We start from the raw sequence: 23,623 nt of genomic DNA, 5'->3' as shown, positions 1-23,623 counted from the left end.
AAGTCCCATGATGCCTTGGACCTTGCGCATCTGAAATATGCCGACAGCGTTAACTTTGTTTCTAATTACAGTTTACAATAGCTCGTTGTTCTCATGCCCGCATATCAATGAAGACCCAGTAAACAAAAACAGGGACAAAAAAAAACGACCCCCCCCCCCCAGCAGAAACAATTAAGCTAGCTCTGCAGCTAACAGTTAGCCCGGAAATGATAGGACACGGGGGAGGGGCTTTAACCCTGAGAGGGTATGTGAGGGACTTCAGGCGGGCATGCAGGTCTTTTCCTTCTCAGCCCGAGCAGACGATGGACCTTTGAAGACTATATACTATAAACACACAACATGGAAGCAAAAAAGGCCGAAACGATCTGGTCTGCTTCGCTAAATACTTCAAAGGACGGCGGTTAAGAGTGAACGAGGTGAGTACTGGGTCTGCACGTGGAGGAAGTGTACAGCGACTTACATCGCAAGCACGTGCAACCATGTGGCGATAAAGTAGAACTTGTGCTCCGATTTTTAAAGTGCATTCACTGGATTAAGCAACACTTTAGTTAAATGACGGATCCATTTAGCTATTCTTCAAAATTACTTTAAGGGTCACGGTTTTCACGTCTTTGTGGAACCAGTTGTTGTTCAATTCCGCAACAAATATTTTAAGCAATTCTGCGCAAAGTAAAAGATTCCCTGATTCACTCATTACACATTTAATTAATGCATTCTTTCTGTGTATGAATGCTCAGCTGTGTGTTTAGCCTGATACATGTCATAGACTGTATATAAAAGATGGACATAACATTGGCGCCTGAACGTTATTAAATGCCTTAGAGCTGCACTTTTGCCTAATTGTCAGCAGGGGGTAAACAGCTTTCTAGACATCTATGCAAAAATGACATTACTGAGGTCAGAGGAAAGAAGCAAACATTTTCCTGAAGAATTTGTTTCATTGCTAATAAACCTGATGAAGCAGGATATGCTTTACAGTGGACCTGCTTGGGCCCCTTTATGCTTGCTGCATTGGTTATGTGGTGCTCAAATGGTGATGTCGCCACAGCTCTGTAGCATTTACACCAACACCAAGGGTATGAGTACACACTGCAATGTTGCCACTGCTACACCGTGGGTGTAGACATCAACACTGGAAGCAGAGAAGGGTTTTATTTCATTATTAACAGTGACACGATCATACTCATATTTTCAACACAGTGGCGGTAGCTCTCATGTGAGGCTTAAAAAAAATTGAGATGTGCCAACCAGCTGACACAATGCCAAAGTGTGGCATGTGACGACACTTTAGCAAATGAGGGCGAGTATAATGGGCCTGTGAGTCTCACAGTCAGATGTGCTATTTACAAAGAATAAGAATAATCCTTTAATTGTCCCACAAGGGGAAATTTGGGAGTGTCTGGTTTAAAAATTTATTATTATTAATAATAATGGTAATGCCAGAAATCTTTTGCTTGAGGTGTCATAAAGTCAAAGTGTCACTGACTGTGTCCTTTTATATACAGTTTATGCTACATGTTGCAGACAGTGAGTACCCTCAAAGTCTGAGCAACACTGCTGGACAAACTCATGACGCAGTTTCTGAATTACTACACACATCGTCTCGGTTGTACACACTCGTAGCGGTTGGTTGAAGGGTTTTGGGGGGGCGTTTGGATTTGTCTCTGTTAAAATAAAAAGCTCCTTCTGCCGTGCGACCTTTACAAATGTGCCTTTCAGCCTGTTTTACTACAACAAAGCAAGATTTGCAAGTCATTTGAGGCTCCAGTAATCAATTTCCAAAGCGCATGAAGTGCCTTCTGCTCATGATTAAGATCATTGTGTTTGTGTCTTGTTTTTCAGCCTTCACGGTGGGATTGGATGACAGTGCAGAGGCTGGAGAATGCACAGGGCTGTTTAGCAGACTGAAGGCTGGCTGAATGCAGTCGGAGAACAATGTGATCACCTGGAGATGAAAGCAGAGCAAGAAGAAAACAGCCGGTGAGCCTTTTTTCTTCTTTCTTCTTCTCTTAACAAACGAACCGGTTCCAGCCTGTGACGACAAACTAAATAAACTTTTCTGACACCTACTATGAGAGCTGAACTCCAGCTCCTGATTCCAGCTTTTCTCCGAGGCTCAGTTATTTATGATAAATGTTTTTATGATGAATTGTCACGTTGCCTTCATCTTTAAAAACAACTACTGTGTTTTCCAGGTGAGAGGAAGGTGACTGGAAGTAGGCTGTATTTTGCCACATGGTCCTGAGAAATGGGCTTTCATGCTGGTCTGAGATCAGGTGAGTCTGTATAAGATGCTGGTACTCGAACATTTTCAGCCTGTGACGACAAACTAAATAAACTTTTCTGACACCTACTATGAGAGCTGAGCTTCAGCTCCTGATTCCAGCTTTTCTCTGAGGCTTCTGGAGTAATCCTGTAATACAATGTGATGCTACGAATGTCTTTATGTGAATAATAACTGAGCTGCTCCTTTTGTTTACAGCCCGACTCAGGATGGCAGATGGTGATCTAGTTTCTTTACGGTAAGTCTGTTTATATGCGATGCATGTGGGAGAGCCAGTGACGAGAAAAACTCAACACCTCGTGTATGTGAACTTCCAGCTCATGGCTTGTTTTGCTTTTCTCCTTCTGTCACTCACATGAATGTGTATTTGTGTCTTTCAGGTGTGGTATTCAGATGTCGTCACCAGATGGGGAAGCTGCTCACAGGACAAACCCAGCAAAGATGATTTTATGGGACAGGAGGATGTTGTTTTATGCAGTTATTTAAAAATACTTTTTCAAATTTGCCAAATAAAAGTTAAACTCTCGTTTTCTGAATGGTCTCTGTGGTGGTGTCATTCTATTGAAATTCTGATGCCTGATTAAAGCCAAAAATGAAGATTTAGGCCAAATTCATCCACCATGAGTTTGTGAATTCGAGAATGAGATAAGATGAAACTTTATTAGGTGGTGCAGGATTTAGAAACTGATACCACAGGTGCACCACCTTAAGAGTAAAGAACAAAGTGGGTACAGCTGCAGTCTAGTCATACTAACTAGACAGTCTTTGGATATTTAAAAGCACAGCTGTGCACTGGGAGGTACAGCAGGGTGACTAATTAAGAATCTGCTGTTCAATCCATGCAGATGTCAAAGTGTCCTGGGAAAAGATGAAGCACCCATCCGCATGATGAAGGTTAAAATAAGTTTAGTGGTCAAAACAATGGCAGCATTAGAGAGAAGGAAAACGTGTTTAGATTACAGGTCAGGTGTTTTTGATGGTCTGTACCAGAGCTGAGTAAAGAAAAAAAATCAGTACTGTTCTGGTACTTTCTGTGGGGGCCTCGGAGGAGAAACAGGCATAGCCTCCGGTCACATGAATAGAAAATGACCTCCCTGCGTGTTTTCCCTTCGGAGCGACTCATTTGCGTTTTCCCTGCCTGCGCTGAGGCTCATTGCGTGCTCGGATTTCCATACAGGTGCGTCTGCTCCGGCTCTCGTTTGACTGTCAAAGCAGGCGCTGGTGCTTTTTTTTCTCTCCGCCCCCGCAAGCATCCAGCTTTACCGGGGAGGAGCGCAGAGGAGTGCCTTTACGCCGCGGAGAGCCGACACACACACACGCATATACTCACACAGCCTCCTCCCCCCACCGACTCCGTACTCATCTACCGGTGAAACGCCACCGACTCCCGGCCCTGAACGGTCCTCGCCGCCGCTGAATCCCGGTCTGCACCCGGCAGCGCACACACTCGAACAGCGGTCCTCTCCCCGGTAGGCCTGACGGTAAGAGCGGCTTTGTCATTCACTCGCTGTCACCACACGTTCACGACGAGGTACATTTATGTCCTTCCTTTATGAGAGGGAGGACAGAAGCTGCTGTAAAATGGGAGGAAGACCGTGATGGGGCTGTAGCATTGCCTGTAATTAAATGATGAAGGCCTTTTCATGGACCGGTTGGCTGGTGGAGAAGCGCAGCAGGATGGATGCTGGTGGTGGAAACCGGCACCGGCAGCCGACCTACTTAGATCCATTAAAAAGATGAAGAGCAGGAGGAGGGAGACAGCTTCCAGTAGAGAGGGCTTAACCGATCCATGATTGAACTCTCTGGCTGTGTCTTGCTGCTGTAATGTGGCCTGGGGCAGGGTGGGGCAGGGCACAAATAAGATAAGAACACGAGACCTGTTTTCTAACATTAAATATATTAAAATATCCTGAGGTGTCTTAAGAAAGAGACAAAACGCGTTTTACCCTGATTATTTACATTTAAATGGTGTAACTCGATCCTTTTTCTGGGAACAAGAGAGAGAAAAATGGAAAACAGTTCATGACCTGCTCTTCTTTTAAGAAATTCGCTCTGTGACTGTTTTTCTTTGTGCTTTCCGTCTCCACTAAACGAATCAGTTTATTCTTGCTCTAGTATAAACATTTTACATGTCAACAGGATTCAAATACAATGGATAAACCTAACAAAATGAGGAAAGCACAATTTTAATGTGGCGTCATATTTTCCCACTAGCGCTGTCCCATACTGCAAATTTTGGTACGATCCAATACCAAGTAAATACAGGGCCAGTATTGCCGATACCATTACCGATACTTTTAACCAATAAAGGCAGCTCGTGTAGGGCAGAGCAGTGTGGCATAATGTAAGAGTTGAATCAGATTTGCCAAATTCTCCACACGTTTTAATGATCACCAAATCACTGATTTTGAACTTTCCACAATAACGCGTTAACACAACAATAACACAACTTTAAGCTTTTTATGTATTTTGAAGACCTGGAATGTAAACGTGCTGAAATTTGCTCTAGGCTATAAATAAAATAGATGCGACAGTCAACACAAAGGTTGAGACATTTTTCATAGCGCATGTTTGAAGCATATATTTTCTTTTTTTTAAAAAGAGAGAATAGAAACAAAATATCAAATCCTGTTGCGGCAGTATCAATCTGATGCCAGTATCAGTGTTGGTATCGATACTATCAATATTTGGATCACTCCTCCCACCTCATTAAGTCAAGCCCTTTTACTTATTTTACTTCTGATCATTTTACTGGCAGTCTCTCTGAAACCTGCTTCTCCATTATGTACATGGACACTGCTGTATGCCTAATCCCACACAAACCATCCTTCTGGAGTCAGAGGTCAACAGCCAGTAAAATCGTATTCATCCACAGCTGAAAATAGTCCACAACACGAGCGCAATTTACACCTGTTAGAGTAATGTTTGCAAAAAGTTGTGTTTATTAGTTTTTTTTAAACGTGAGTTTTATTTTGAAAAATTAGAAAATAACACAACACTGGTTCTCTGTGCAGAGCTTATCCACGCAGTGAATTATGACTCAGAGCAGAAGTTACGCGAGGTGTGATGAAGCGACAACAAAAATACTCCCGCTTCAAAAAGGAGCTGGAGCAGGATCAGTCGGCTGCTTTTACTTCTTTTAGCACTCTAAAATTGGCGCAGTTGCAAAACAAAAACAAGCTTTAATCATCTGTGTAGTAGAGCTGTGCTCTTTCAGTCTCTGATCTGCGTGTGTGTGTTTGTGTGTATACACAACAGTAGCATCATGGAGGAGTGGGACATCCCACAGATGAAGCGCGAAGTGGAAAGCCTTCAGTATCAGCTGGCAGTCAACAGAGAGAAATCTTCCATCACTGTCACTGAGTGAGTCCACCTGCTGCACACACACACACACTCGTTCCCTCTCTGTTCAGTACAGCGTGTGACCCGTTGCTGACCGTACGACTCTCTCTTTCTTTTATCTTTTTTTGTAGGCTGGTGAAATGGATCGAGGGATGTGTTTGTGAAGATCCATTTTTGAATCCGGAGCTCATGAGAGCCAATCCCTGGGTGGAGAAGGGCAAGTGTGTGATTCTCTAGCGGTCACACACACACACACACATACACACTCATATATATAAATATATACGCACGCACGCACGCACGCACACGCACACACACACACACAATCACGGATGCATACAAACTGAAGGATGACGCACTGCACTAACTCACATGCTCGCTCACACACACGATCAGTGCTATCACCGCTTTTCTCTGAATGCTTTCTGTGGAGACGAGTGTATGTGTGAGTGTGCAGCACCGAGTAGCTTTCTAGAGGTTTGTTTTGATGAACAGCACCTTTTTATTGGCTCTTTACACTGTCAATCCAAATAAAGACTGTTTTGAATTTAACACGCATTGATTAAGATTCTTTCATATGATACAACAACAAGTGCAGCTGAGAATGAGACAGTAGCGTGTGTGTGCGCGTGTGTGTGCGCTACAGCAGATCTCTGATGTAAACATTTCGTCTGACAGCGTTGGACATGCCCTCATTAAACCGGAACCACACGTCACTGTTGCCCACTGCTGTCCCCATAGATAGATCTGCTCTCTTCTCACCTGCGGAGACACAAACAGGCTTTGAGTGCACTCATTCGGGTCCAAGTATTTTCATATTTGATTAAGCTGGTGGCTTTTTTCACAATGAATTAAAAAGTTCATACTTCAATTAATATAAATTTTCCAGTCCAAGTTTCTTAAACCAAAGAGTTTTCTGTCATTTCAGCTCAAACCAATGACTTTTACATCAATAAATCCCACAACAGAGCCGATGCTGATCTGTGTAACTAGTTTAGCTCCAGTTTCACACTAAGGGTGAATTCTTTTTTTTTTTGGATGGAGGACTTGAGGAGGTGGAAATAAGTTATGAACATCATCAGCCTTCAACTTCCAGTGGAAAATTTGCAGTTAGGCAGCAACACTGTTTATTTACAGTTTATTTTTAACTTGTTCTGTTAGCTCTACTTTTGGTCTCCTTCTCCTGAGGAGCTAAATGCTAACTACTTGCTAACAGTGGTGTCTTCCAGTGAAAACAGCCGCCTGCTGTAGTGTAAAAACGACACTATGAGAGCAGTGAGGCTGAAGCCGCAAGTACAATAAAAATCTGATCCATCGGCGTAAATATCTGTGTATCTGTGGCTCAACATAAAGCTCTGTAAAGACGATGAAAGCTGCAGACTGATAATCATTTAATCCATAGCATCCTTTCACTCTCACACTGTTGTCACATTATTGCATAATTCAACTATGCACCCATCTAAAGTACTGATGCATACCGTTGACGCCACCAGATCCAAATTAGTGCTTCTCAGTCCTCTCCACAAACCGATCCAATCCAAATAAAAGTCTGGGAAGCATTACAGAGGATGTGGAGCTGTGCCTGTTTTAGTAAATAAATCCTGCTTTGACCTACAAATGACCACAGGTCTGCGTTTCCACCCTGATTACACTGCTCATCAATGCCCCTGATGGTGTGGTTTCAGGAGGGTTAGTGCTTTTAATGGGACTTTTTGGTCATACGGTAAATAAGACATGCACAGAGACATGTTACGGGTCCTGAGCTAACGATGATGCACTTTTCCAGAACTGCAGGAGGGGTGGAGATTTAATGTATTAAAACAGCAGTCACAGTTGCCTCCACTGACTCAAAAGCACCAGCAGGCTCAGAAATGACCTTGAAGAGTTTTATTAGCATCCAAGGGCTACAACTGCTACATCTCAGGAAAATGTAGTAAACTGATTTTGAGGAATGCTGGACACTATTATTAATGTACATTTTAGGAAATAAATATTAAGTATGTTTGTTCTATTGGCTGATGCATAAATATAAGGATCGCGCTGTGCAAAGTAGTTTGTTTGGCTAACAGAGATCTGATAATAAATGCAAGTGGTAACAGTACTGGCAGTCCAGCAGCTCTGCCTGCAGACTGCAACAAAAACGCTTAATTACCAAAGTTACATAACACACATTAGTTGTTACCTCTGGTGCGTGTGGACCTGATGTGCTTCGAGGCATTAAGTATTAAAAAAAAATCAGAGCAGCCTGTGTTTTCCACATTTGAGATAAATGAAGTCAGGTACCTGTGTCTGATGACGGCTGTGGTCTCTGGGGTTTAGGGGCAACAGCTCGACCAAAGAAATCCACCTCAGGCTGCAGGACGCAAACACAACAACAAAGTGATGAGAAGGATGAAGTTAAACAGGAAGTTTCAAACGCTTTGTCCTCAATAACGAGGTCAATATCAGTGAACAATCACACACACACTCTCTCTCTCATTAGCCTAATTTCCCAGTTGTCTCCATCGGGGACTGTGACCCAGTGGCTTCTTATTAGCCTCATTCCTGCCCTCTAGAGGGAACTATTATAACTCATCTAGGCTCAGTGCAGACAGGCTGCTCCACTCTGGCTCCACCAGCAGGCACCAACTAACACCCACATGTGTGAGGAGCACAGTGACCACACCCTGAACATACAGTAGAGTCTATAACAGTAAACATGTTACCGGCAGTGGAAACTTGAGCTCTGTGGTTTTTTTCTTTTGTGCAGTGCTGCGAAAAACTAAGCACACCTCATGACTCAGTAACTTTAGCAGCAATATTGAGGTTGAAGGCATTCAGAGGAGTTTGCATGACTCAGTGACTACAAGGTGACCATTTCCTGTGGTTGTAAAACCGCCTCAAACCATCACCCCTCCACCACCGTGCTTAACAGCTGGTGTGAGGTATTTGTGCCAATATATTGTGTTTGGTTTCAGCCAGAAATACGTTGTTCTTCCTAATAGACAACGTTTCACCATGAAAGTGTGCCAAATGATAATCTTAAAGAATTAAAGAATAATCCCAGTGGATTATTTCAGATTTTTTTTTATGACAACATCACCAAAACAAAAGGCAAACATGTTGTGCAGCTAATGTGGACCAATCAGAAATTAGAGAAAATTTAAGATCAGTTTTGAACAAATAAACGAAGCCTGTATGTGGTTTATAAAGCTTTCTCCTACGGTAGTGCTTCTCCTCCCCCCCCCCCCCGGTGTCAGCTGGTATACACTCCCACCCCCATGAACTGTATCAAAGGTTAAGAGGGGGCACTTTCAAGTTAAAAAAATAACAAATAAATTATTTAAATAAAAGAAAAAAATAAGTGTTTTTTCTGTGTTCAGGCCAAAAATAACAACTACAAATCAGACCATATTATCAGGCAGTGTTGGTCCAGAGCAGCAGTGATTTTCCAGCAGCTAACAGCGTGTCAAAGTGTTTGTGCGCCTCACCCTGCTCTCCACTGTGGTCTGCTTGACGATGTTCTCCAGCCTCTGCTGGTGGTTCCTGCTTGCTTTAGGACCGGCGCTCTTTTTGTCCTCCGCTTTCTACGTCACACAGACACGGCGCATTACAAACACGTCACGTTAATTAGCACGCGCGGGGCCAGGTGCTACGCGTGCCCGAGTCTCACCGGTGCTGGGTTTCGCAGCAGCATCAGTTGCTCGGCCCTCCTCATCTTCTCCTGCTCCATCTCTCTGCTGATGGTTTGTTTGGCCTGGTACGTCAGCTGGCGGCGCGGAGGCAGGCCTGGAAACCTCACCACCTCCTCGACGCGCCTGGAAACCCGCAGTAAACACAAACAAACGAGACGCTCGTTGTTTACACGCAGTAAACACAAATGCACTTGTGATGCAACTGACACTCGGCTGAACCCTGTTAGATGACGAACAATAACAAAGAGCTTCCACTTCTGGTGCCGTGGTTGTTGTTTTGGTTCCCCCCCCCCAGAATAAAACCCAGAATCTCTCATTCTCTAAAACTTTAATCCTCTTACTGCTGATCTCCAACTCAATCCACACACACACACACTCTCACTCACAGCCCTGTGGACCAATAAATACAATAAAAGCAGTCACACGGTTCAGTCGGCTATTTATTGTGGAATAGCGTTATGTCAACCGTGTTATCATTAGCATCTACATGTGCAGATATCATCTTTAACATCTGAATCCACACAATTCAACAGCAGTTCTGTAACAAACAATAAAAATGAACAACACTGGTTAAACTTCATATTACTAAAATCTAGCCGCAGGTTACTTTTAAATTCATTTTTAACCGTATTAGGACATATTAGGGATTTATAAGGACACACAGTCTTCTGCATGAAAGCAGACATCAGTTCTAGGGTTTATTTTAAATGACCTCTCCTCATCTTTCCCACTCTTCTTCCCTGCACATCTCCTCCTGCTCACAGCGTCCGACATGACCAATCACCAACTGCGGCCAAAAAGAGAGCAGTCCAATCAAATAATCTTGTCCTGCCTGAGCGCATCTGCTGTTTGTGATGTTAAATGTTTAGATCCACGGCTGCACTCTGTGCCTTTTATGCGTGAGATATCAGAGAGTGGAGTTGTGGTGCGCTTGAGAGGGCAGGTACAGAAAGGTGTAGATCAGCAGCAGCAGCAGCAGAGCCAGCACTAGAGGCAGGCCCCAGTCGCTGGTGACCAGCACTTCGTCACAGCGAGCCTGTAGAAAGGAGCCGTCCTGGGCGTCCCGCTGCTCCTCCACACGGGCCGGCATGGCTGAGGTAACAAGCTGGTTATCCCATTCTAACTGCAGCAGGCGCCGGCATCCTCAGAATCACAAAAATGAGGGTGAACATTAAGTAAAAGTCTCTCAAGTTAAAAATGCTCTTTTTCTTCTTTTATCCTTTCATTCCTCGACCTTTCAAAAGGCCACCTCGTCACTTACTGCCTACTAACCTATCTAACTTAAACCCACCCCTCCTTCCATCCTCTCCTCCATTCACCTGCATCCAACGGTGAGGCTTTACTGCTTGCTACCCTGCTTCAACCACGACCATCACACACACACACACGCCCACCAGGTGTTAAGGGGATTAATCTCTTAAGCCTCCATGCAGAGAACCACAGTGTGGACAAGAGCAGTGACCTTCAACACCCCTCAAACACACATCAGCTCTGCATGAGTCCAGTGTACAGTGGAGTCCAGCCAAGTGTGCGTACGTGTGCGTGTACTCACGGCTCCAGCACGTAGGTGTACTGCCCCTCTGGAGTGCGGTCCTGCCTGTAAGAGAGATTGTATGCCAGCATGGTGTCGATCAGCTCACGCATCTGCTCCTTCTCTCTGCTGCTGAACAGCTGTGGATTCACCTGAAAGAAGAATAAGAAACTTTGATATCATGACCCACCCACATCTATCTAAGCAGACACAGAGGCTAAAACCTGGCATTTCAGGTCCTACATTTACAATGCTTTTTGTCAAATTTAATGTTTGATGTGCAAAATTTAGGTTTATAAGATCTGCACCATAAAACCATAGATTTGTTTTAAAAAAAGGCATCATCATCATTGCATTCTGCACATTTTGCACAGTTTTGGAGTTTGGGCTGAACATACAGGCATGTACCAAGGTTACAATGTAAGCTTTTACATACGGGCCGTAGTTTGGGACAGATGATGTCGAGAAGCAAGGTGAGGATATCGAGGGTCAGGCTGAGCTGACTGATCCTCGCTCTGATGCTTGCTGGGGTGTCGGCCAACATGGTGGACAGAGCGTTCTTGCAGCTGAGGAGCCGGGAGGAGGCCTGGACGGGACACAATAGTGACTGATCAGCAATGATGCCTTAAAAAAACCCAAACAAAAACGTCTTCTTCTCCTTTTATCACTTTTCCTTCGCACTGCTGCACAGGTGTGTGTAGGAGAGTCGTACCTCGTGCTGGCTGTGGGGATAGCTGATGCGGGGCACGTTCGTGTGGGCAAACAGGAAGTGAAATGTGATGGAAAGGAAGGGCAGGTATTTCATCAGAGAGAAGTTCTGCCCGTGCAGAATCACGTGGCTCAGCTTGTCTGAGAAGGCCAGCCAATCCAGCGCCTCGCACGCGCTCTGGAGGTTTGGGTCCCTCACACGCATGGACAGATAATTATCATACAGACCCTGAGGAAAAGAGATGTAATGCAACATTACACAGTGAACCATGAACTACTTTATATTCTGGAAACTTCCACATGAGTCAGTGCTCCTCCTCAGCTTTTCTGTACTGCTCATATTAAGCACGGTTAAAGTTTCAAACATTGAGGTCAGCGTGAGTTAAGAAATCCCTGTGAGCCAAAAACTCAGAAGCCCCACCCACCTGCTTTTCAAACCTTCTGTTTATGACAAGCAACCAATCAGAAGAGAGTCGGTTTAAAGGTGCAAGAGTTAAAGAAGCTCGTTTCAGACAATCGATGAGCTGAGGAGCGGCGTGAGGGCCCGATATAAGATAACAAGCAATTTGAAATGAGCAGAGCAGGTCCCATAGAGTTTCCTGTATTACCTGAGAAACCTTTTCATATTCTCCACTAGACGAAGCCAGATGCAAGATGTGCTGGAACCTGTGAGCTCCACTTCCCGAACCCGGTCCGTCCTCAAACCCCTCACCGACACGTTTCCTGAAAATAATGAATATTTATCAGTAATTTGCAACATATGGTCCTCTACACACCTCAAACACCTGCTGTACCTTTTATTTGTGCCAAAGATTTAACATTATCTTATGACTGTTTACGATGGTCTGGCGGTCGTTTGTTTTTCAGGAAATTCAGTTTTATTTATATAACACCAGCCACCTCAAGGTGCTTTATATTGTAAGGTAGAGACCCTGCAATCACATGACCGCCTGTGAGTAAGCACTTGGCAAGAGTGGGAAGGAAAAACTCCCTTTTAGCAGGAAGAAACCTCTGGCAGAATCAGGCTCAGGGAGGGAAAAGAAAAGACACAGTGACTCGTTTCAAGGCTTCCTACGACTTTCACCTGCTTCAACTGAAGACTTTAAAAGACATTTTAATACTAAGCTCAGTTCATATGCGCTATGATTATCTTCAAGGTTTATCTATTTACTTAGTGATATTTGCATAATTTTCACACCCATAGGTGTGAATCGTCATCTCTCTCTCTGTGTTAGCCATGTGACAGACTGCTGGCCTGTCTCGGGGAACTCGCCGTACCGTTTTGTACGTGGTAACTGGAAGATTTCCTGCCATAGATGGAACAAGCCTTTGTTCTGGTCCTTCTGCCCCACAGAAATGCTCTGAATCGTCTTGCTGTCCAGCTGCTTGACGCCACGACTATGAAGGAACTGGACAGAAGCACAAACACATGTTTACACCGAATTCTTCACACTGGCTGTGCATCTGCCGGGCTTTCCTTCTCAGCCGCGGCACCCACCTGCAGCGTGTTGATGCAGGACCGGATGTCGTTGTCGGTCTTCTCGCACAGTGACATCAGGGTGCCCGTGTCTGCCTTCAGCCCCTGGCGGAGTGAGATCTGCAAACAGCGATTTCGTTTAAACAAGGATCAGCAGCGCGTGTCGAGATGTGTGCGTGCATCTGTGACTATGCTGACCTCTGCCAGTCTCTGTGCCAGGCGGGAAGGCTGAGTCTGTGGGAAAGCCAGGAGGAAAGCCTGCTGCCTGAGAGGCCGGAGAGCTGGGACATAACTTAAAAAGAAACAGATGACTTTAAAACGATAAAGAAGTAAAAATAAAGTAAAAACAAATAACAGGTATTCACAGTTCCCACTCTGCTGTTAATGCCACAGTTTCTCTTACAGGTCGTTACAGATGCAGATGATTGGTCGCAGTAAGATGGACTCCCTCTTCTTCTTCTTCTTCGCCGTCTCCGCGCCAGCCTCACCCCCGTGTCCGTCTTTCCTGTTCAGAACTGCCAGCAGTATGTTGATGGCGGCCTGCGGAGCACATCAAAGGGCAAGGCATTAAGAACGGCTGCGGTCAATTAGCTGCTCTTTACCAATTTAAAGCAGGAGTGTACCGCAGGTGCTCCGTCAATCTCATCGATAATGAGGCAGTTCGGCCTCTCATTGGCTCCCAAAACGGACTTCATCTGTGTCGCTGTGTCGATGCGTTTCTGGAACACCTCGGCGCTGCGATCGTCACTGCACAAACATCAACAACGCCAAGTGAGGCTGTGAAGGAGGAGGATGACAGTAAACCTGCCATCTCCATGACTTACTGCCACTATCTGCTCACTTATTATTATTGTGACTAACCTGGCATTGATTTCAACCACGTTGTACCCAGCATGCTTTGCAATGACATGAGCCAGGGTGGTCTTCCCCAAACCTGGAGGACCGGATAGCAACGCCACCTGGAGAGAGGCCAAAATAAATCACACCGTGTGTAAAAGCCAGGTAATCAAATGCAAACAGATGTGACAGATGTGCAGCTTTTAGACCTTAAATTTGGGTCGTTTGTACTGGTCCAGTTCTGCCTCCAGCAGCTCCTCGGTCACCTCAATCTTGCTCTTGAAGCGATTTTGATTCTGATTTCCTTGATTGGGTTTAAATGCGTTCTGATTGGCAGCCTGTCTGTCGGATCGGGCAGGGCGGGACTTCCTCTCTCTTCCAAACACTACGGTGTCCCACAGCTTCAGCCACTTGAGCAGACAGCGGTTGGTGAACTGAACGACACAAGACGCGCCACATCAACAAGCCGCCTCCACAAAGACTTTAGAATAAGCCTTCCTCCTTAAAGTCACACAGAAACACTGCACATCACTTACATCGTCGCTGAGCAGCTCTGTGTAGTGACGCGGTGAAAATCTGTCCACCCACAGCCGAGATGCTCGGCCCTCTGTGTCCTCTGGATCCTCGTTTTCTTCATCTTCTGGGTTTTCAGACTCAACTAACGCGTCGTTTACACTGCTGGAATGTGACATAAACACAAAAACGCAGTTAAAACTCCTGCTCGTGTATGTAAACTCAGTCTTGATGTGTCTCAAACGAATGAGATTGTGGATATTAGAGGGAAATGAGCTTCTTCCAACAGGTGGCTTGATGCTCCCTTAGAGATGGGGTGAGGAGTTCAGTTGTACAGGTCAAAGCAGAGTGGTTACTCCTCCGCATCAAAAGGAGCCTGTTGATGTGGTTTGGGTATATCAGACTGAGGGAAGACCTCGGGCCAGAGCCAGGACAGGCTGGAGAAATGATGTCTCTTGGTTTCCCCCCAGGCGAGCTGGAAGAGGTGGCTGGGGAGAGGGAGGTCTAATTTTCCCCTCTGAGACTGATACTCCCGTGCCCCGGATAAGCGGCAGATAATGGATGAATGGATCACACAGCACTTATTCTGTGCACTTCAACCACTCCATCTACCCCATATCACACGACCCATATAGAATCACAAACTACATAACGTGCTTGTGTTTGGACTGTGGGAGAAAGGCTGAGGAAACCCACTCAGGGACATCAGGTGGAATGTAAACCAAGAACTTGCTGTGAGGCGACACCGCTAACCACTCCACCACTCACGCCATCTTATCAGTCTCAGCTGATGTTTTCTGTTTTTGTTATTTTACAACCAGCCCAGTCTGTGTCCTCTTTTGAGCCCCACATGAGTGTGTTGATGTCTGTGAGTGAAACAGGAAGTGAGTTACCTGGCTAACAGCTCTGTAAGACGCTGCGATTCCTCCACAACCTGTTGGTGGCGCTGCAAGATTTCAAAGGAACACGAGACATTGATGTGACTTTACAATAATTGTATGTTCTGCTATTAATGTAAGGGCTACAGCGCCTACATTATATCACACATTTTCAAATGAATTATATTTATAGGCTTTTGTCACACTGGAAATCTAAACGCTCTTATTCTTAGATCTTCCATAACGAGACGAGCAGATGAAAAGTCCCTCTACTACGTGCTGTAGCTATGAGAGCTGTACATGTAGAAAAACTGCTAAGTAAGCTACTCTTCTATATCTCCCAGTCCTTCAACTTAGCCCCTGTTGTGCAGAATTAAAAAGTTAACGATGACAAAGTGAAGCAGAGCGTTAAAAAGCATGAAAGCTGTCCACTGAAGCTGCGCTTTGTGTTCTTCATTCATGCTTCTTTGAGCTTTGAGGAAAGCTGATGCTGCGACAACTGAATATGTGAAGATTATTTCTTGGGTTTCTTCATCTTCTTATTAGCATTTAGCCATTAGATTAACACAGAACACTAGCCAATCAGAGTTAGGGTCGGGACTTCGTGGTCTCTGTAAGTAGCGTGATGATGAGATTTCTTAATTTGCTTTTAAGTTTATACTTTAAGCACATCTAAGGTCATCTTTGAGGTCAATATTAATTCTATTAATAGATTTCAATATAAATCCACTTTTTTTTTTTAAATGAACACAATTTTAGTGGATAAAAAATATTCTTGGTAGATGCATTTTTTAACACTGGGTGCAGGGAAGGTAATGAGTCACTCACCCTGTCTGCTTCTTGCTCTCTCAGCAGTCCTATCGGCACTGCCAGCAGCCCCAGTCCACCCTGGGAGTTTGGTACTATTCTGGAGTCTGCTGTCTGAAGAGACACATGGAAATGTAGAGAGAAATAGAAATATTAACCAAACTCTGGAAGCTGCAGCTGCTGCACATGCTGCCTGTGCGAAATTCAGCCTCACGGATAAATAACCGGGGGGCATTTAACCTTTGTCTCTGCGTTCTCTTTCTGTCGGAGGTAGACCCGATTCCCAGACGAGTCCGTCACACTGATGTAGTCTCCCTCTAAAGGAGGTCGCTTCAGCACACGCAGGGATGCCGGCGCCGCTGTGGGAGGTCGCTGTGGAGTCAGTGGAATCTCAGCAAAGCCGCTGATATCCAGCACAGCAGGGGTAGAGCTGGAACACAAAACATGTTCAGAAGTCTCAGATTTATATTAAAGGCTGAAATCACGCTTTTGTACAAGTATGATTTTAAAATAACAATTTTATCGTGCAGGTTATTGTTATGCCCATCTCCACGTACAACAATCCCATCAAGGACAAAAACAGAAACTGCTTAAATATGATGGAAAAAAGACGACTGCATTCAGCACCAGCTACATCTGCTCCTCAGGCACCTGTGCGCCGCTGTGCCCCCAGCAATACTCGCCACTTTGCTTCAAATGACTGTCATGTATTGTTTTTAAGTGCATCTTACTTGTGTGTGAGTTTCTGCATTAAAATGTATTTCCGCTAGAAATGTTTGGGATTTTTAGGAACATCTTTTTGCTCCGGTATCAATTGAAAGAGATGCAGATGAATGTTAATATAATACATGTCTATTATTGATCTCAATACAATAGTTCAATAAAATCGCCACAATATAACAAAGCAAATGAGCTCAATAAGTAAAAATCAAGGTAAAAATAAAACATAAATAAATAAAACACATTGAAGGTGTCTCTGAGTAAAACAGGTCAAATTCAATGATGCTAAACAAATCATTTAAAAAAAACTACCTGATGGCGTGAGAGGGCTCATAGTGCTCTGGAGAGGATGGCGGTGTGATGTCATCACTCAGTGAAGGGACTTTGCTCTCTTGAACTTGTGCTGCGTTGAACAGTCGCTTGACCACACCAACGTCCTGCTTCTGTCGCTTTGCCTTTGGAGCTGGAAGAGGCAGGCTTAGATTAAAGCTGCAAATTAGACAGGTGTAAAAATACAGGTGCACCCCGAGGGTGAACTCACTGATGGGCTGATTGTCCAGCAGGTGCTCTATATCCGAGATGTCGTCTCCTGGACCCTGACTGTGGCGCTTCCCCGGCTTGCAAGTTTCGTCTACGATGTTAAAGCACACATAAAATCATACATTAATTACTTCCTGGAGACTTAACCCTAACTTTATCTATCTTAACTTTATCACCACCATCCTCCTGAGCCTGACCGATTTGCTATCAGACCAGTATGGCTGTTTGCTGATCAGCTGACAAATGAAGAGGATGAAGAAGTGGTAGAAACACCCTTCAACCATGTTATAGGTGCTGAAGTTGCAAAGTCTGTCCTCAGAGGGCGCTCTGCAACTTCCCTGTTCCCAGCATGTTTATATAGCCACAAACAGCCAGCTGAGCAGTCCGTCTTTATGGGGTCACGGGGGTTGGAGACAGAGAGCACTCACATGTACAATTTAAAATGAACCAAACTGCATGTCTTTGGACTTTGTCAACCAGTTCTCGTGTTATCGCATTTCAGAATTTATTTTATATTCTACTCTGGTTTATAAACGTAACAATACATACAAATAATACAGTTTGACAAAGGGTTAGGTATTGTATATAGCTATGAATAAGTATGAATTAATGATGTCAGAATCACGAACAACTGTACCACTGTGTGGTAAATGATTACTTTAAACTCTTCTCATTAATATGGGGAATTATTAGGGATAATAATGGAGCAGATTACATACATCTTCTGATGTGTGGAGCCTGTTTCATCAGAATAGACAAAGGACTAAACAAAGAATTTAGTTATAAGTCTTATTCAAATACCACATAGTATGTATAATCATGGAGTTCACACACCCATTGAGGGAATAATAAACCAAACAGAGACAAAAGTCAGCATTTTCTTGGATGTATAGTCCTGAACAGAACAGCACCATCAGTGAGGTGTCAGAGGGGTCTGAATTAGTTTTGCTGGATGATGATAATGTTAACTTCACTTGATTTATCTGGTGTTGCTAGTCCGGTTTCCTCTGCAGTTATCTGCTGGTGTAGGAGCATCTGAAACTGTGACACCAAGAAACTGAATAGGCTGACTGGGAAGGCCAAGGCTGTGCTGGGGAGTCACTGGTCTGGCTGAAATGACCAAAATGCATAAGAAAAAGAGCATTCAGGCCCCTTTTTTCCTTCGTTTTTCATAGCATAGCTTCAACAAAGTGATGGAAACATTCCTTAGAGATTTTGGTCCATATTGACATGAAAGCATCGCAGTTGCTGCAGATTTGTCAGCTGTAGATCGATGATGAGAATCTTGTGTTCCACCACAAGCTAATGGATTGCAGAGAGGCCATTCGAATGCAGAGAACTCGCTGTCATGTTCAAGAAACCGGTTTGAGAGCATCTGTGCTTTTGTGGTAATTGTGTTATCTTGCCAGGAGCAGACATCAGATGATGCGCATACCATAGTCATAAAGGGATGGACATGGTCAGCAACAACACTAAGATTCTCTGTGGTGTTTAAATTATACTCAGAAGTATGCCAAGAAAATATATCACACTACATTTCACATTCACCAGCCTTAATCATGGATGGATCTATGTTTGTCTATGTTTATGAGTAAAGTCTGGCCCTATAATTTGAACACAGCAACTGAAGTCACAGCAGAGAACATTTTTCCAGTCTTCTACTCTCCAGTTATGATGAGCCCGTGTGAAGTGCAGCCTCATTTTCCCGTTATTAGTTCAAATTCAAATTTTTATTTGTCACGTACACAGTCATACACAGTACGATATGTAGTGAAATGCTTGGACAATTATTATTATTAGTTATTAGTTCACAGAAGTGAAGTCTGCTGTAGCACATCTGCATCGAGGTTTGATGCAGATCTGCAGAGATTCTCTTCTGCATACCTTGTTGTAATAACAATAATACAAATAACAACTTATCTCCCTATCAGCTCAGAGCAGTCGGCCCCTTCTCCTCTGACCTCTGGCATCAAAAAGGCACAGAGAAAACTGCCACTGGGTATTTTCTCTTTTTGGGCCATTCTCTGTAAACCCTGAATATGGCTGTGCAGGAAATCCCCAGTAGATCAGCAGTTTCTGGAATACATGACCGTGTTTACATGCCTAAATGCATTCAATTGATACGACGTGACTAGCTGGTTAGATGTGTGTGTTCACATATCTACACATATACTGTATATTAATAACCTATTTTTTACTTTTATAAAGTCACAGCTACACATATCTAGATGTGTGCGTTCACATATCTACATATACGGGTGAGTGTATAATCACTGCCTCTAAGTCTTATTTGCAAACTACTTTTTATTGCACCTGTACAGATATCTCAAACTCTATTTTCATTATATTTATTATTTTTCTTTATCTTGTGCTATTATGTTGTAGCTTGAATGTATGCACTTCTATTTCTTTTTATTCTACCCGGAGTCTGTTTTTGTTGCGTTTTGCTCGATCCGAACTCACTGACACAGCTTTCCCAAAGATCCTGAAAGCCATTTAAACGCACCTCAAGAGCCGCACTGTTCAAAAGCAAAGCAGCCCTAAATTAAGTCTACTCCTAAACAAAAACTCCACTTTTCTACGACGGTTTCCGAGAAGTAGCTCGGCGATTTAACAGTTGAATCATAGGCTAGCTACCCTTTTGGTAACTTGAGTGTTTTGGACTCACCCTCCATCTCAGCCAGCACCTCCAGCTCGTCGGCAAACTGCTCCTCGAAGTCGTCGTGTACCTCGAACAGTTCATCGTATTCGTCCATTTTGCCTGGTCCGATAAAACCCGAGACACGGCGGCTAAATAATCAGGAAAAATATATTTCCCCCGATAGCTTCTTTCTCAGCTTCGACAGTAGCTTTGGCACAGTCGTGTTCCCGGCAAATTTTTTGTTATGAAGTATTACATCCGGGTAAGTCCGTTGCCCTCACTCCTGATTGGCTATCGCAGTTCTTTCCTATTTCCCGTCATACACTACTTAGCTAAATGATCTGAATATCTGAAAAAAATGCCGACATTTCCCTGTAACAGTGCGACTAAATGTGTGCCAAGCTGTCTCCCTTAAAGCAGAATCGTTTCAATTTCAAATAGATAAACCTTGTTTCTGCTTGTTTGACCAGAGGGTGGCGCTGTCACTTCTCTTTAGTGACATAGCTCGGATGTGTTCATTTCCTGCCCGATTCAGATAATATTTTTTGCGCATATACCTTTGAAGTTGCTTCTTTGACATTTTAATTTGGATTAATTTGGAAGGTTTTCTCTTGAATTAACATCAACTAACTCTGCACATATTTAGTTAAAATGCAGTCAAACTTGCAAGTATTCCAATAAAATGCACTAGTGTTGACATCAAAGTCTATCTCCCAGCCCTAGAGAAGATTTTCTTTATTCATTACTATATTATTAATGGTAAATGGTAAATGGCCTGTATTTATATAGCGCTTTACTAGTCCCTAAGGACCCCAAAGCGCTTTACACAACCAGTCATCCACCCATTCACACATACAGACCTCTATGCACACCAGTTATTCTTATCGCTTTTACCAATACCACATATGATGTTGCACATGGTAATATTGTATATTAATAAGTTATTTTTAATTTTATAAGGTCATATTTCCACTGTAAACAATGCACTGCACTGTTAAAACTCATGAAACACAAGTTATAACATCCACATGTGTGAATATTACAAATAATAGACCTTCTGATATCTTCTTATATATTTTTTCTATGCGTTTTCTCAGTTTGCTGCTTTTTACCACCAAAAGCTTGAAACAAACTGCAAACAAATTTACATCAAGTGGAAACTTAATTAAGTGATATTTTCTTAAAACGTGACTGGTGGGCTTTCTGTTACCTGTTGCTGTGTGTTTTGCGAGTGTGAGAGTGGGGTTTTGTGTGGCTCTGTGTGAGAGAGAGATTAATGATGATGGTGTGCGTGACGTCAGGCCGTCTCCATCATCGCCATCTGCTCCTTATAGCGGACAAACACCGGCCAGCGGCTTGTGTGTGACACTGAGTTAATTTCACATCAGGGAGCACAAAAGCAAGACCGATAAACTCTCCCTGACACCCACTCTTGGACTTCTCCATCCTTTCATGCTGTCACCGATGAAAAATGTACAGGTGTGCTCAGAGAAAAGGCTTTTTCACTGTGAGGCCAGCAAAAGCAAACATGTCAGAAAGCATAGCTACAAACAAGTGTGTGAAACAGTAAAGGTCAGAACTCTTCATACTTTATACGGATGAAATATCCAAACTGATGATGACTGATGAAAGAAAGGTAGAGAAAAATAAACACTAAAATTGAAAAATACATGTATTTGAGAAAAAATAGAGCTTTTAAAAACTGCAGTCAGGTCCGTATGATTTTTGAAAATTAAACATATTTTCTCTAAACCACCTCAGTAGAGTTTATGTAGTTAATCAAAGATGTACAGACTAACACAATTTGACTGATAATTTGATTGTTTTTCATTCTTGGATGAAGTCTCACCATAAACTGTTTCCTTCACTTATCATACCTCCAGATCTATTTTATTTCACACGCTCTTTGTCTTTCCACATCATTCATCATAATTTAGTTGTCTTCTGTGGTCTTTCGGGCGTTCTTGGTGCTGCAGAGCTGACCGCTGCATTCCTTCTTTTTGAAAATGAACCAAATAGTTGATTTGGTCACTTGTAAAGTTTTTGTCATCTCTTTTTCGTTTGGTTCATTTTGGATTTTAAACCTAACGATGGCCTGCTTCACTTGCATCAACGTCTCTCTGGACCTCACATCAAGAATTCCAGTAAACAGCTACCAAATGCAAGTTCTGCTTTTTGTATCAACTCTTTCTATATACTTAATGTATCATGAATTAGCAAAAGAGCAGATTTCACCTGGCCATTAAGCTGTTTCTCAGTCAATTGTCCCATTAAGTTTCAACCTCTGAAAATGGGGACTGTGAATTAAAAACACCTGTAATTCCTAAACTTCAGGCACATCTCGATCGACTAATCTAAAATCCGCTGTGGTGGTGTACAGAGGCAAGATTATAAAATATGTGCTACTGTTCAGATATGAATGGCAAATGATTCTCATATAAATGGTAAATGGTAAATGGCCTGTATTTATATAGCGCTTTACTAGTCCCTAAGGACCCCAAAGCGCTTTACATATCCAGTCATCCACCCATTCACACACACATTCACACACTGGTGATGGTAAGCTACATTGTAGCCACAGCCACCCCATATAGTGCATTTATACTCTACCTGAAAAGTCTACCTGAGCAATCAAAGCACTTTATACAACTTTCCTGGTTCGTACAAGCACTTTGTTGTCTACCTAAGGGTTTTCTCACACGTTCATATTCTCATGTGCGATGACCTATTTCAGCATCTTGCCCCCGGATATTTGGCGTGCAGACTCGACCTGCTCTACCTCCTGAGCTATAACCACCCGATGTCTGCATTTATGTACCCAGTATAAATAAATAAATGACAGCACAGTGGAGAGCATACAGGAAGAGACAGAATGGCGAGGACATACAGCAGAGGGCTGCAGGTCAAAGTCAAATCCGGGCCGCTGCATTCAGCCTTTAGTGACATATGGTTTCCTGCTCACACTGTTAGCTAAACTGGTGCCACTTAAAATTTAAGCCTAAATACATTTTTACAATCTCATGACCTGCACAATGAGGCAAATCCTTTTTTTTCTTCATTTTATCCTTTTGTTAAGATCTCATACTCAAAATAATTTATGTAAAAAGGGAAATACAAATTTTACACACATTAAAAAAATGTTTGTGTGAATGAGTTTTTACAGACTGTAGCACAGGCAGATTTTACAGCAGCAAATTTGCCATGAAGTAACAGGTAAGCATTAATTAGGGGTCTGATATGAAAGCATCCAGGTGTGTGAACTATACTATAGACAGAATGAACTAAACTACTACTATTCATCAGAATAGCTGCTGTAAGAAGAATACACTATATTTATTATCCATTTGTGGCACTTTTCCAGCATTTCCAGCATCTTCTTTTGTAAAGAAAGGCCTCTATGGGGTCTTATTTACTGTATCACCTCCTGAAGATATCAGGATGAAACCATAAACAGCTCAGGCACGTTCTCACACACTTCCACTGACCCTGCTTAGCACTTCCCAGAACAGATTTTTGTGTGTTTAGACGCTAATGATTATAAACTTGTCATCGGCAATGATTGACCATCTGTGTGTGTGTGTGTGTGTGTGTCACCGTGGACTCTGATTTACATCAGTACTTCCCTGCTCGCACACACTGTGCACTCCATTATCCCCTAGCAGAGTGTGTGT

General features: G+C 43.3%; 2 protein-coding genes, 1 long non-coding RNA gene and 2 other non-coding genes across 6 annotated transcripts; 4 read left to right on the top strand and 1 right to left on the bottom strand.

The window, feature by feature from the left end:
- The first annotated feature begins 228 nt into the window (after positions 1-228).
- LOC147327539 (uncharacterized) lies at positions 229-2,812 on the top strand. The gene is made up of 5 exons (XR_015129855.1): positions 229-416; positions 1,843-1,980; positions 2,196-2,276; positions 2,483-2,522; positions 2,665-2,812. It is a non-coding gene; the product is annotated as an uncharacterized LOC147327539 (long non-coding RNA).
- On the top strand, positions 2,030-2,118 carry LOC147327541 (small nucleolar RNA SNORD60). Its single transcript, XR_015130085.1, has one exon. It is a non-coding gene; the product is annotated as a small nucleolar RNA SNORD60 (small nucleolar RNA).
- On the top strand, positions 2,314-2,402 carry LOC147327540 (small nucleolar RNA SNORD60). Its single transcript, XR_015130084.1, has one exon. It is a non-coding gene; the product is annotated as a small nucleolar RNA SNORD60 (small nucleolar RNA).
- A 574-nt stretch (positions 2,813-3,386) lies between the features above and the next one.
- gng13a (guanine nucleotide binding protein (G protein), gamma 13a) lies at positions 3,387-6,178 on the top strand. Its single transcript, XM_086295218.1, has 3 exons — positions 3,387-3,765; positions 5,543-5,647; positions 5,758-6,178. Exons 2-3 carry the CDS (start codon positions 5,550-5,552, stop codon positions 5,861-5,863), a joined length of 204 nt encoding a protein of 67 aa, XP_086151344.1. The 5' UTR covers positions 3,387-3,765; positions 5,543-5,549; the 3' UTR covers positions 5,864-6,178.
- On the bottom strand, positions 5,196-20,204 carry chtf18 (CTF18, chromosome transmission fidelity factor 18 homolog (S. cerevisiae)). 2 transcript variants are annotated; one of them, XM_086295216.1, is made up of 22 exons: positions 19,980-20,204; positions 17,313-17,402; positions 17,084-17,234; positions 16,292-16,481; positions 16,073-16,165; positions 15,260-15,312; positions 14,390-14,531; positions 14,063-14,287; positions 13,878-13,975; positions 13,640-13,763; positions 13,420-13,556; positions 13,215-13,308; positions 13,038-13,136; positions 12,818-12,948; positions 12,148-12,262; positions 11,544-11,768; positions 11,268-11,417; positions 10,853-10,983; positions 9,279-9,423; positions 9,097-9,192; positions 7,910-7,979; positions 5,196-6,388 (listed from the first exon to the last, which is right to left on the bottom strand). In XM_086295216.1, exons 1-22 carry the CDS (start codon positions 20,065-20,067, stop codon positions 6,267-6,269), a joined length of 2,769 nt encoding a protein of 922 aa, XP_086151342.1. In that variant the 5' UTR covers positions 20,068-20,204; the 3' UTR covers positions 5,196-6,266. The 2 variants fall into 2 exon arrangements, with proteins under 2 accessions (XP_086151342.1, XP_086151343.1); XM_086295217.1 differs by lacking the exons at positions 5,196-6,388; positions 7,910-7,979; positions 9,097-9,192; positions 9,279-9,423 and adding an exon at positions 9,646-10,443.
- Between the last annotated feature and the right edge of the window lie 3,419 nt (positions 20,205-23,623).

Source organism: Aulonocara sp. 'chitande type north' Nkhata Bay, linkage group LG6 (genome assembly GCF_057382095.1).
Source record: "Aulonocara sp. 'chitande type north' Nkhata Bay isolate Kocher_YH1m ecotype deep benthic linkage group LG6, A_spYH_male_GT1.1, whole genome shotgun sequence".
Classification (NCBI taxonomy): Eukaryota; Metazoa; Chordata; class Actinopteri; order Cichliformes; family Cichlidae; genus Aulonocara; species Aulonocara sp. 'chitande type north' Nkhata Bay.
The sequence above is the reverse complement of the archived record's forward strand: the minus strand, read 5'-3'. Positions and strand labels throughout refer to the sequence as shown.